Source organism: Nansenia antarctica, assembly GCF_963989245.1.
Source record: "Nansenia antarctica genome assembly, chromosome: 4".
NCBI classification, from domain to species: domain Eukaryota; kingdom Metazoa; phylum Chordata; class Actinopteri; order Argentiniformes; family Microstomatidae; genus Nansenia; species Nansenia antarctica.
Window position 1 is genome coordinate 44579027 of NC_137689.1, and position 13210 is coordinate 44592236.

At 46.7% G+C, this 13210-nt stretch overlaps 2 protein-coding genes across 2 annotated transcripts in view; one reads left to right on the top strand and one right to left on the bottom strand.

The window, feature by feature from the left end:
* nup188 (nucleoporin 188) overlaps nt 1-2514 on the top strand; it is a gene marked incomplete at its 5' end in the record, with an annotated part of 32170 nt that extends 29656 nt beyond the window's left edge. Inside the window, 4 exons of the mRNA XM_080528309.1 lie at nt 326-457; nt 1028-1101; nt 1188-1317; nt 1492-2514. Coding sequence (XP_080384435.1) covers nt 326-457; nt 1028-1101; nt 1188-1317; nt 1492-1671 — 516 coding nt within the window. The 3' untranslated portion in view covers nt 1672-2514. The remainder of the gene's footprint in view (nt 1-325; nt 458-1027; nt 1102-1187; nt 1318-1491) is intronic.
* A 621-nt stretch (nt 2515-3135) lies between these two features.
* Nucleotides 3136-13210, bottom strand: part of cdk5rap2 (CDK5 regulatory subunit associated protein 2) — a gene marked incomplete at both ends in the record, with an annotated part of 69150 nt that continues 59075 nt past the window's right edge. Inside the window, 8 exons of the mRNA XM_080529367.1 lie at nt 3136-3254; nt 3531-3585; nt 3737-3783; nt 3915-4053; nt 4939-5079; nt 9527-9792; nt 11840-11929; nt 12015-12221. Coding sequence (XP_080385493.1) covers nt 3136-3254; nt 3531-3585; nt 3737-3783; nt 3915-4053; nt 4939-5079; nt 9527-9792; nt 11840-11929; nt 12015-12221 — 1064 coding nt within the window. The remainder of the gene's footprint in view (nt 3255-3530; nt 3586-3736; nt 3784-3914; nt 4054-4938; nt 5080-9526; nt 9793-11839; nt 11930-12014; nt 12222-13210) is intronic.

The following is a 13210-nucleotide window of genomic DNA, read 5'->3' on the forward strand; positions in this document are numbered from 1 at the left end:
ACAGACCTACCTATAGACCTACCTATAGACCTACCTATAGACCTACCTACAGACCTACCTATAGACCTACCTATAGACCTACCTCCACCTACAAAACTCTCTATTACCCCTGACCTGTGTATAACATATACATATTATTTGTAAAATAATATAGAATATATGATATTTAGGCAAAAACATAATTTTCCTCAAAAGTGACTTAAGACGATTTGATGCTGCCTGGTTTGTAACAGATGGACAACGTTGTGTTTGTCTATTAAGTCACAGACAAACTGTACACTGTGTGTACTGACGGGGATGTCGTGTCTCCTCTTTCCTGTGTTAGTGTATGGACCTTGCAGAGTACAGAACTCTGTTCGTCCTCAGCTTCACCACCCCTGCCTTTGACTCAGACGTGGCGCCTTCCTTTGGAACCCTGCTGGCCACGATCAACGTGGCCCTGAGCATGCTGGGAGAGGTATTATCACTTATGAACTCAATCAAATTAGGTGGTTTACTTACATGAATGGAATGAGTCTGTTGCTAGGCAATACACTCATATAACACTTTATTAGGAACACCTGTACACCTTCTCATTCATTCAAGTGGTGTAATGGTGTAGGGAATGTTTTCTTGGCACACTTTGGTATTAACGGACCCAATCCATCATCATTTGAATGCTACAGCCTATTTGAGTTGTTTCTGACCATGTACATCCCTTCATTGCCACAATGTACCCAAAGCAAACGTAGTCTCAAACTGGTTTCATGAACATGACAATGAGTTCAGTGTTCTTCAGAGGCCTTCCCAGTCACCAGAATCCAATAGAACACCTTTGGGATGTGGTAGAACAGGAGATTCACAGCTTGAAAAGTGCACCTGAAAAATGTCATCATGGACCAGAATCTCAATGAATGTTTCCAATATCTTGTGAAATCAGTGCCATGAACAATTGAGGCAAAGGGAGGCCCTACCCAGTATTAGTATAGTGTTCCTAATGAAGTGTTCAGTGAGTGTATATTCATGACTGTTCTGTTTCTATGTGCAGGTGGAGAAGAAGAAAGAGCCAGCCTCCCTCAGTGTGGCCTCTCTGGCCTCGTCAGAGGAAATCCAAGCCCTCAAGTAAGGAGACTGGGAGCAGAAACCAACTACCTGCATCCCTCCCTCAGATACCTGAAGTTCCTTACCCTCTCTCTGTGTCTCCTCAGGTCTCTGTTGATGTTCACCATGGAGAACTGCTTCTATTTGCTCATCTCTCAGGCCGTGCGCTGTCTGAAAGACCGCACCGTCCTACCCAGAGACAAGCAAAGGCTCAAACAGGAACTCAGCTCTGAACTGGTGTGTGTCTCACTACCGTGAGCTCTGTGAAATATCCGGCAAGGGTGTCACCATTCCAAAAAGTTGTGAAATGTGCTTGGATACACAATTCAGTCGCTACATAATGTGTAAGATGTTGATGACTGTTTCTGTCACGTCTAATATCGTATCTTTGCACCAACCTGTTCCCTCCAGAGCACCCTCCTGTCTAGCCTGGCCCGTTATTTCCGCCGAGGGTCCCCCTCATCCCCCGCCAGTGGCCTCCTCCCCTCTCCCCAGGGCAAGCCCACCCCCCCGGGCTCCAAGGGCAGCCAGGAGGGCCAGGAGCCCTTCATCCAGCTGGTCCAGGCCTTCGTCAGACATGTCCAGAGATAGAGGAACTGGATTGTTCACTTTGGGTGGATCACATTTTGTGGATGAATGGTTTTTGGAAGGATACTTGCAGCACTTCGCCTTCCACTTCTGAAACTCACCACAGATCGCTGCGGTGTTGCGTCATTATGTTGAAAACGGATCGTCTTTGTTAACTCAAGTCATAGCACAACCTTTTGACTACACTAACTAGGCCATTTGTTCAAACTGTGTGAAAGGATACCAGTATTTGGGCCATATGTTGTAGGCCGGGTATGTAAACATCTCCTCTTGTGCCAAAAGTATTTAGGAAAAGCACCTGTGACAACTGAGAGCTGTCCCGCACCAGCCGTGTCACACCGGGGCTGATCCAGCAGTCATGACCAAAGACCAGGACCTAGCTACCTGCCAGGGGCCAGCTTCACTAGGCTGTTTCTCTCTCTGATGAGAATGGACATTTACCTCTAAGGGAATAGATAGTAAGATGACATTCTGGTGCTATTGTGAACATAAGTCTTTGACTGTGTCCTGTCTTTCCACAGGCCTAGTTTTATAGGTCACTTTGACAACATCCAGTAGGGTAGCCTAAAAGGCAACCCAGGTGAAACCAAGTGTACATCTATGAAGGCATATTTAGCCAATTTATACTTTTATGTAGTAACCATTTACAGTAGTAGTCCAGTTTGCATAATTACTCTACCTGCTATTTTTCAACATCATCCTGTAACTTTTGTACTTGGACAGAGGTGGTGGTTTACCAGTGTTTCACATTTAAAAAAATAAATTAAAAAAAGCTTCCTTTTTTGTGCTGTGCGGTTTTCATCTACATGAATTTTCTTTGTGCTTCAAGTAATACATTAAAACAGCTGCCAATATTTGTATGTAAAGAAATGTTTATATGACAATAAAGGACTTTTTGTAGATCACCTGTGTGTGTGTGTGTGTGTGTGTGTGTGTGTGTGTGTGTGTGTGTGTGTGTGTGTGTAGCTACACAGGGAGGACACCTTTTAAAGCAAAGCACTTTTTAATGCTTCTGCACATTACTCATCCCACAATGTAGCCTGGAGGACAACAGTACAAATGACCCACAGCTGACATGTCAAACTTAAGGAGACTCTTTTGCCAGTAATAAAATACATCTTCTCCATGTAAAATAGGTCTCTATTGTATAAAAAAGGGTAAAAGAAAATAATAATCACAATGACATTTAGAGAAGAGGCCATATTTACAGTACAAGACAGGAGGGAAAAACCTGTTACTTAATAGCCATAAAAATAACCTTTTACAACTTCAGTACCAAACATAGCGCTCAATATCTAGGTAATGTGCAAGTACAGTAAGATCCCCCAAACATATGATTTGTATTTCAAAGGCAACAAGCAGATAGACAGTAGTACAGCAGGGCGGAGATAGACACCTGAGAGGGAGATTGACAGGTCCACTAGGTAGCTAGAAAGGCAGTGTGTGTGGACGGTTGGACAGGCAGGTCTAGTAGCTGCAGTGGAAGGAGGCATCACTGTGCCTGGCAGGGTTCAGGACAGGCGTGCTCACTCCCTCTGGAGGGACTCCTGCAGACCCAAGGCTCACAGGCCATTGACCGGGATCTCCTGCAGAGAGAAGGACATACATCAGTTTACCACACATGGAGAGATGACAACTAGCACAGGACAACAACGTTGTCATTGTCATTCCATGACAGGAGGAATACCACTCAAACCACATGTGACTGTTTCCTCCAATCAAACAGTTCTGCTAGGGGAACGAGGCATGCGTGTGGGCCAGGAGCTTCCAGTCTGTTTCATGCAAACCAGTCAGGAACGCACGGAACAAACAAACCAAGTCATGCATCAGAACACCCCAGCCCTGCCGCCTCACACACCAACCTTCCTCTGCTCCTCCAGAGAGGCCTTTCAGGCCAAAGAGGGTAGAATAATTTGTCTTGAGATTTGTTAACAGGAAAAACAGAAAGTGAGAGAAGAAAGATGAGAGCATGTTAATAGAGGGGAGAAGGCTGCTCTGACGAGGACTATCTGAGGGCTGCTGCTACTGGAGGTGTCTCAACAGCAACTGACAGATCCAGGAGACCCACCTCGAGATTCCCTCTGGCCTTCTTCAGCACTCCGTGGGTTAACGACACTAGATTAAACAACAACAACAACATCAGAAACAGAACCATACTGAACAGACTGGCCTCAGTTACTAACCCATCAATCCAATTGTAAGCATGTATGTTTAGAGTGAAGTGAGTGTCCAGTATGAGGTCTTACGCTGGTCGATGATGACCCTCTCCATGCCCTCCTTGAGCTGGTTGGTGCTGCGGAGGCGTTTGACGGCTCCACTCAGCATCCTCTCCTGCTGGGACAGCCTGCTCTTCAGACGGGAGATCTCACTGTTCAGCAGCTCATCCTGCCAGAGAGAAGAGGAACCATGGCTGAGGCTCTACAGCATGGGACTGGAACATGGAACCAAGTCACAGCAGAGTTGGGGCCCAATCCCAATTCACCCCTTGGCCCTCCATTTTAGCCCTTCACGTGTAGGGTAGGGTGTCTCAATTCTTGTTTGCATGTAGGGGTAGGGCCAAGTGCTAGGGCTACATAACCCTCCAAACTGAGTTTCTTTCAGATACACACTCCGAACAGAGTTACAAACGGAGTGTTGTGCGAAATCCCAGAATGCCTTGCGAATCATCTGCAAGATACTGGAGATCGCACTAGCAACAAAAGAAAGTCACAAATGTAATTATTTTCTTAGCTAATAATAGATATTTTTAAAAATCGTTTCGTATTATCTTAGTTTAATGTCATTTCAGTGTATTATAGACATTTTCATTATAACAAGCATACAAAAAAATGCTAGTATTCTGCTATGTATATAATATCAGACTGGCAGGGTAGGAGCAGGGTTGTTACCTCTCCTCTAATATCAGACTGGCAGGGTAGGAGCAGGGTTGTTACCACTCCTCTAATAACAGTGCAGACTGGCTACCAGTCTCTCCTCATCCCCTGGACGTTATTCAACTGTTACTCTCCTCATCCCCTGGACGTTATTTGGGGACGTAACAGACAGCATGAAACTTAAGTTGTGAACGAATCGTGAGCGTTCGTGCTTTTACTATGATACTACTGATGACAGTATCAGGGTCTTGAAGGGTTGTCCCAAGATTTCATCCACTACCCCATAACTCTGTTCTGAAAGCCAAACCGAAAAGCGAGTGACACTCCAAAATGAGGGGTAGGGGGTAAAAAAGGGAAATGGGATTGGGCCTTGATGTGGGGGGGTGTGGGTGTGTACCTGCTGGTTCTCCCTGCCGCCCCCCGGGCCTGAGGGCAGAGAGACCCTCCAGACCAGCTTGAGCAGCCGTGCTGCCTCCTCCAGGACCTGCTGCATGGTGCTCACACTGCTGGACACACCCTTCAGCTGCTGCTGCATCACCTGACACACACACACACACACACACACACATCATCATCATCATCATCATCATCATCATCATCATCCCTACTGATCCCCTAAGACAACACTCAGACCTTAGTCCAGACAGACTAGGGGTGCAACGGTTCTGTATGAACCTCGCTTTTTGGGTCACGGTTTCTAAGAAAAAAAAAAATGCTACTATTTATATACAAACTGTTACTTTAATTTATTTTGCTTATACTTATGGAACTTTTACATTCAGACAAATTGCAGAATATGCCTGGTATATTATAATATAACAAATATAAATATATATATAAACAAAAAAACACCTGTGGAAGAATTTAAAGTAAAAGTGTACTTTAGGCTTGACATGTATAGATGACATATATGACCATATATGACTCATATATGACTCCCACTTGGTCTGATTTTCCGTAAATACAACATCCATTTCCACTGTTATGCGGACGACACCCAGCTCTACGTTTCATCCAAACCCACTTCCACCCTCCCTCCCTCCTCCCTCTGTGCCTGTCTACATGAACTTAAATCCTGGTTCACTTCAAATGTCCTCAAACTAAACAGTAATAAAACAGAGGTCATTCTCATTGGCTCCAAATCCACACTCACCAAGCACCCCAGTTTCACCCTCAACATATGGCGCTTTTCCACTATACGGCCCGGCTCGGCTCGGCTCAGCTCGCTTCGGCACGCTTTTGAACAGTTCTGGGTATTGGCGCTTTTCCACTATACACAAGAGACCAGGAACGAGTAGGAGGAGCAGGAGATAGTAGGCGGAGTTACGCGTCATAACAGTGTCATAAGATTCCCCCCGCTATACAGATCAGCAGGGGGAAATGCGATAAGAATATTGTCAAAATGCAGCACTATCGTGCACAGATCAGCCTTACAACATGTAATGTTAAGTGCCTGTAACTTGCCGCTTTCAGTTCTAGTAGACTAGTTTAGATCTCGCAACCAGGGAAATGCCGACACAATTCTATTTTTATTTCTCCTGACACGTTGAGCACTGTGCTTTTTTTGTTGGTGAACTACCGTAATAAGCCTAAAAAAGTTCAACTGTTCAAAAAGTGCAACTTCTCTGCTTTCAGAAACTCTTTGAATTTTTTAGATTGGGCATATAGTTCATGAATTACGGTAGTTTGAATCCGCTGTAGACAGCTCCGGTTTCGGAGCAAGACTATGGGCATTAGTCAAATACATGCTCACATCAAGTCATCCGCTCACTGCTGTCCATCAAAAATGGCACATCCATCAATAATGGAATGGAATGGACTTTATTGTCATTGCTACAGTACAGGTACCAAACAACGAAATTTAGGAGGGGTGGCTCCCCTGGTGTTAGGAAAGGAAAAAAAAAAAAACATTTAAAAAAATCACAAGAAGGGAAGGAGCTGGTTTACATAAATAAAGGCTATGTACACAATCCACTGTACTATACTGTACAGATAGACGACTAGGGTTGTCATATTGCACAATAGTATTGTTTCACGTTATTTAAAGTGTCACAGTTTGCAGGCTTGAAATGTACATGTTTGTGCCTCAGCACTACACCTGATTTTTTTCAGTCCAGCAGCTGCCATACAATCCGTCCAGACTGTCCAGGGCCCAGAACTTAGGTCTTTGCTGTGTTCAGGGCCTGGACGGCCCTGTGGTAGAAGCTGTTCTTCAGTCTGTTTGTCTTAGCGGCCAGGGTCCTGAATCGCCTTTTTGAGGGCAGCCTGGTAAAGTGTACGTGCCCAGGGTGGGTCGGGTCCCTGGAGATCTTGGAGGCCTTCCTGAGACAGCGTGTGTTGTACAGCTCTTCCAGAGAGGGGAGGGGGGCGCCGGTGATCTTCTGTGCTGTTCTCACGACTCTCTGTAGCGCATTTCTCTCCGCTGTTGTGCAGCTGGAGAACCAGTTACAGATGCCGTAGGTGAGGATGCTCTCCACTGCGCCGCGGTAAAAGGTCACCAGTATCTCCTGCTTGCTGTGTTCCTTCCTGAGGCATCTCAGGGTGTATAGCCGCTGTTGTGCCCTCTTGATGGTGCCTTTTGTGTTGTCCTTCCAGGTCAGGTCATCCCGCATGTGATGTCCCAGGAATCGGAGGGTTGAGACATAATAACAACTGCTCTGATTAGATTGCTTAGATTGTTTAATACATCAACAGGGGGAAAAGCGAGATGAACTCGCGAGTATCATGCTTCATTGAACGGAAAGTCCTATCTATCCCATTCAAAGTGTTTTAGCCATCCCCCTTTCCACTGGTAATAAGGAATTGGCAAGAATAGATCGATATAAATAGATCAACATAATGCAGCACTATCATGCACAGATCAGCCTTAAAACATGTAACGTTAGATATATAACGGAGCGATGTATTTCTACGGAAAGGCTGACTGACGCGGGGCTCATACAATCTCCGCGTTCGTTATAGATACGCTTGCAGCAGCGGGTGAACTCCCGGTTCATTGAGTTTACGGTTAAAAGCATATCTTCTCAGGGTGTCAGCGCGGTGGTTCAGGGCTCAAAATGACCGTATACCGATGGTGAAGTTAGCAAAGGAGTATTGTGATTGTACCACCTTCATAGCCGGTGTTATTCACGGGCAAAGACGGTGCCCTTTGCGGGTTAATAACTGTGACTTACCGTGGGTTAGGATAACAATTCAAACGTGTCCGGATAGGGGAGAGGACAGGGAATCCAAAACCATTTGAATGGTGTCGATACTACACTCCTATCACGGTCGACACAGCGCGGAGCGAATTCCCGGGTAGAACTATTCTCTCCCCCCGCTGTCAACAGGAGTTTAAACCAGCAGGCGCGGTGCTGCGAGCAGCAGCGGGTGAACTCCCGGTTCATTGAGTTTACGGTTAAAAGCATAACTTCTCGGGGTGTCAGCGCGGTGGTTAAGGGCTCAAAATGACCGTATACCGATGGTGAAGTTAGCAAAGGAGTATTGTGTTTGTACCACCTTCATAGCCGGTGTTATTCACGGGCAAAGACGGTGCATAATAGCGATTTTTGTGTTATGCTTGTTGTAAATAAAAGTTCTATGATGCATTGAAATGACATTAAACTAAGATAATACGATGGTCAGCATAATTTTTTGAATCTTTATTAATAAGCTATTACAGAAACTGTAGTGACATTTTCCAAGAGCGAATGTGGTATTTAAAGATGGCGGTTAGCGAAGAAATCTATGAACATGGGATGACGATTTCCATTGACCAATCAACGGTGTGCAGCGTCACACGTCACACGCAGCCTGGCAAAAAGGTTCCGGGTCTCAAAAAGGTTCCTGCCTTCGAAGGGTAGCTAAAGAAGCGTGCCGTACCGCGCCGTGCTGATCCAGGCCGCTCAATGGAAAAGCGCCAAAGAACAGGGCTGACCCGGGTCGACCCGAGCTGGCACGATAGTGGAAAAGCGCCAATAGACAACTCCTTGGTTTCCCCCTCCCCCCAGGTTAAGAGTCTGGGTGTCGTCCTCGACAGCACCCTTTCATTCCACTCCCACGTCAACAACACCATCCGGTCTGCTTACTTCCATCTTCGTAATATCAACCGCCTCCGCCCTTCACTCACTCCCAACAGCGCCGCAATCCTGGTGCACTCCCTCGTCACTTCCCGCCTAGATTACTGTAACTCCCTTCTCTTTGGTCTCCCCCACAAACTGCTCCACAAGATCCAACTGGTCCAGAACGCTGCTGCCCGTATTGTCACCAGAACCCCTGTCATCAGTCACATCACCCCCATTCTACACCAACTCCACTGGCTCCCCATCAAACACTGCATCGATTACAAAATCCTTCTCCATACTTTCAAGGCCATCCATAACCTCGCCCCTCCATACCTGTCCGACCTCCTCCACATCAACATTCCCACCCGGTCCCTCAGGTCTGCCTCCTCCATCAACCTGACCGTCCCCCCAGCCCGTCTGTCCACCATGGGGTTTAGAGCCTTCAGCCGCTCCGCCCCTCGCCTCTGGCGTATCCCTGTTGATTTACTGTTCCCGTGCTGCTCTGCTACTAGCTATGTTTTATACTGTATATTTCTATGTATTTTGTATTTTGAATTTTGTAACTGTTTTTAAATGTGTTGTTGTACGGCGACCTTGAGTGCCATGTATTATTATTATTATTATATGCGCCTTATGCATTATTACGACACACATAAAGCAAAAAACTAAATGACTCTACAACGCAAATTTGTAGCAATCCGGGGCTTCCTCAAACTGTTGCCATGTTCTCAACTCCGCTCGGCATGAACAAACAAGTTACAGAAGCACTGCGTTCCAGACAAACTTGACCTCCGACTTTCAATGGAACGCAGCATAAACCGAAAAACGTTGGTGTGTACTACCCTGCTGTCTGAGTCCTGTAGGTGTGTACTACCTTGCTGTCTGAGTCCTGTAGGTGTGTACTACCCTGCTGTCTGAGTCCTGTAGTTGTGTACTACCCACCCTGTTGTCTGACCCCTGCTGGCTCAGTGAGTGGAGGCAGTCCTGTAGGTGTGCGTCCATGTGGCGGGTGAGCCTCCTGCCCTCGGAGATCTGCTTGCGGAGGGCGTTGTGGTCCTCGATCAGACCCAGGACGTGGCGCCCGGTCCGGTTGGCCCAGAGGCGGTGGCCAGGAACCAGGCGGGAGGGCGTGCCCGAGAAACTGTCCTCAGAACTGCCACTGCACTGAGACACACCGTCCAGATCCGACTGGACCTGGCGCTTCACATCTGAGAGAGACAGAGAGAGAGACAGAGAGAGAGAGAGAGAGAGAGAGAGACAGAGAGACACAGAGAGACAGACAGAGAGAGAAACAGAGAGAGAGAGAAAGTGAGAGAGTCAGACACAGAGAGAGAGAAACAGAGACAGAGAGAGAGAGATAGACAGAGAGAGAGAGTCAGAGAGAGACAGCGTGAGAGAGACAGAGTCACAGAGAGAGATAGACAGAGAGAGAGAGACAAAGAGAGAGACAGCGACAGACAGAGAGAGAGAGAGACACACAGACAGTTTGAAAGCAAGGTTCCCATTCCCTATTCAACAGTTTGTCTTCATGTGGTTTTGGTCCGATGACGAGAATCTCAGTTTTGGCTGATTTAGTTGTAGAAAATTGTTGGACATCCAAAGTTTTATATCTCTGAGATAATTCTCCAGCGAGCTGAGTGCATGTGAATTATCAGGCAATACAGATATGTACAGCTGAGTATCACCAGCATATGAAAATGTACACCATGTTTTCTGATGATTCCACCTAATGGGATCATGTACAGGAAGAAGAGCAAGGGACCAAGAATAGACCCCTGAGGGACCCCACATGTGATGTCAACATTATCAGAAACAGAGTCGCACAGGACAACAGAGAAATGTCTACCAGCCAGATAAGATTTAAACCACTCTAATACAAGTCCTGAGAGGCCAACACAGTTTTCTAAACGATGTATTAGAATACTGTGATATACTGTATCAAAAGCAGCACTCAAATCTAACAAGTCAAGAACTGATACACCACCAGCATCTATGATAAGAGACAAATAACAGAATTATCTTGCTTTTCTTTCTTAAGTAGTGGTTTTATGATGGCAGATTTTAGGGGAGTGGGAAAGATTCCAGTTGTTAGAGAGCAGTTCACAATTTCTAATACATCGTCAGTTAAACTGTCAAAAACACTTTTGAAGAACCATGTTGGGATTGGATCAAGTGAGCATGTTGAGGATTTCATTTGTGAAACAACTGTTTTTAACGTATGGGGGTTGATGTTCATAATCCATGACAGCAAAATTTGATTTTGAATTGTCAAATGATATTTCCGATCTTATAATGGAAATATTATCTTGAAAGAATGTAGCAAAATAGACAGAGGAGAGCTCACCATGAGAGAGGGAGGAGGGCTCACCATGAGAGAGGGAGGAGAGCTCACCATGAGAGAGGGAGGAGAGCTCACCATGAGAGAGGGAGGAGAGCTCACCATGAGAGAGGGAGGAGAGCTCACCATGAGAGAGGGAGGAGGGCTCACCATGAGAGAGGGAGGAGAGCTCACCATGAGAGAGGGAGGAGAGCTCACCATGAGAGAGGGAGGAGAGCTCACCATGAGAGAGGGAGAGCTCACCATGAGAGAGGGAGGAGGGCTCACCATGAGAGAGGGAGGAGGGCTCACCATGAGAGAGGGATGAGAGCTCACCATGAGAGAGGGAGAGCTCACCATGAGAGAGGGAGGAGAGCTCACCATGAGAGAGGGAGGAGAGCTCACCATGAGAGAGGGAGGAGGGCTCACCATGAGAGAGGGAGGAGAGCTCACCATGAGAGAGGGAGAGCTCACCATGAGAGAGGGAGGAGAGCTCACCATGAGAGAGGGAGGAGAGCTCACCATGAGAGAGGGAGGAGGGCTCACCATGAGAGAGGGAGGGCTCACCATGAGAGAGGGAGGGCTCACCATGAGAGAGGGAGGAGGGCTCACCATGAGAGAGGGAGGAGGGCTCACCATGAGAGAGGGAGGAGAGCTCACCATGAGAGAGGGAGGAGAGCTCACCATGAGAGAGGGAGGAGAGCTCACCATGAGAGAGGAGAGCTCACCATGAGAGAGGGAGGAGAGCTCACCATGAGAGAGGGAGGAGAGCTCACCATGAGAGAGGGAGGAGGGCTCACCATGAGAGAGGGAGGGCTCACCATGAGAGAGGGAGGGCTCACCATGAGAGAGGGAGGAGGGCTCACCATGAGAGAGGGAGGAGGGCTCACCATGAGAGAGGGAGGAGAGCTCACCATGAGAGAGGGAGGAGAGCTCACCATGAGAGAGGGAGGAGGGCTCACCATGAGAGAGGGAGGAGGGACGGAGGAGATCACAGCCGTCACGGCCTGGAGACCTGCCCCCCTCTTCTGGAACACAGACAGGAGCCGTGTTAACACCACGACACACTGTTCATAAGTCTGAGTGTGTGTGTGTGTGTGTGTGTGTGTGTACCTGGCGTTGACAGCAGGTAGTTGATGTTGATGGTGTCAGGGCGGTTGGGGCCTCTCAGCAGCTGTTCCTCCAGTCTCTGGCGCAGGGCGGTGTTGGTCTGGATGCTCCTCTCCAGCTGCAGCCTCAGGTGGCGGATCTCAGACAGCAGCTCCCCCAGGTCTACCAGGCCTGGACCAGGGCCAGACTGACGGCCCGCCTCATGGGACTCTACAGTCAGCAGAGGGGTCAAATAAGTTAGTCAGTGGAGGAGGAGACAGTCAAACAATCAATGTGTCTACAGGATAGTCAATGTCATTACAGGATAGTCAATGTCATTACAGGATAGTCAATGTCACTACAGGATAGTCAATGTCATTACAGGATAGTCAATGTCACTACAGGATAGTCAATGTCACTACAGGATAGTCAATGTCATTACAGGATAGTCAATGTCACTACAGGATAGTCAATGTCATTACAGAATAGTCAATGTGTCTACAGGATAGTCAATGTGTCTACAGGATAGTCAATGTCATTACAGGATAGTCAATGTCACTACAGGATAGTCAATGTCACTACAGGATAGTCAATGTCACTACAGGATAGTCAATGTCACTACAGGATAGTCAATGTCACTACAGGATAGTCAATGTCACTACAGGATAGTCAATGTCACTACAGGATAGTCAATGTCACTACAGGATAGTCAATGTGTCTACAGGAAAGTCAATGTGACTACAGGATAGTCAATGTCATTACAGGATAGTCAATGTCACTACAGGATAGTCAATGTCACTACAGGATAGTCAATGTCACTACAGGATAGTCAATGTCACTACAGGATAGTCAATGTGTCTACAGGATAGTCAATGTGTCTACATGATAGTCAATGTCATTACAGGATAGTCAATGTCATTACAGGATAGTCAATGTCACTACAGGATAGTCAATGTGTCTACAGGATAGTCAATGTCACTACAGGATAGTCAATGTCATTACAGGATAGTCAATGTCACTACAGGATAGTCAATGTCATTACAGGATAGTCAATGTCACTACAGGATAGTCAATGTCATTACAGGATAGTCAATGTGTCTACAGGATAGTCAATGTCACTACAGGATAGTCAATGTCATTACAGGATAGTCAATGTCACTACAGGATAGTCAATGTCATTACAGGATAGTCAATGTGTCTACAGGATAGTCAATGTGTCT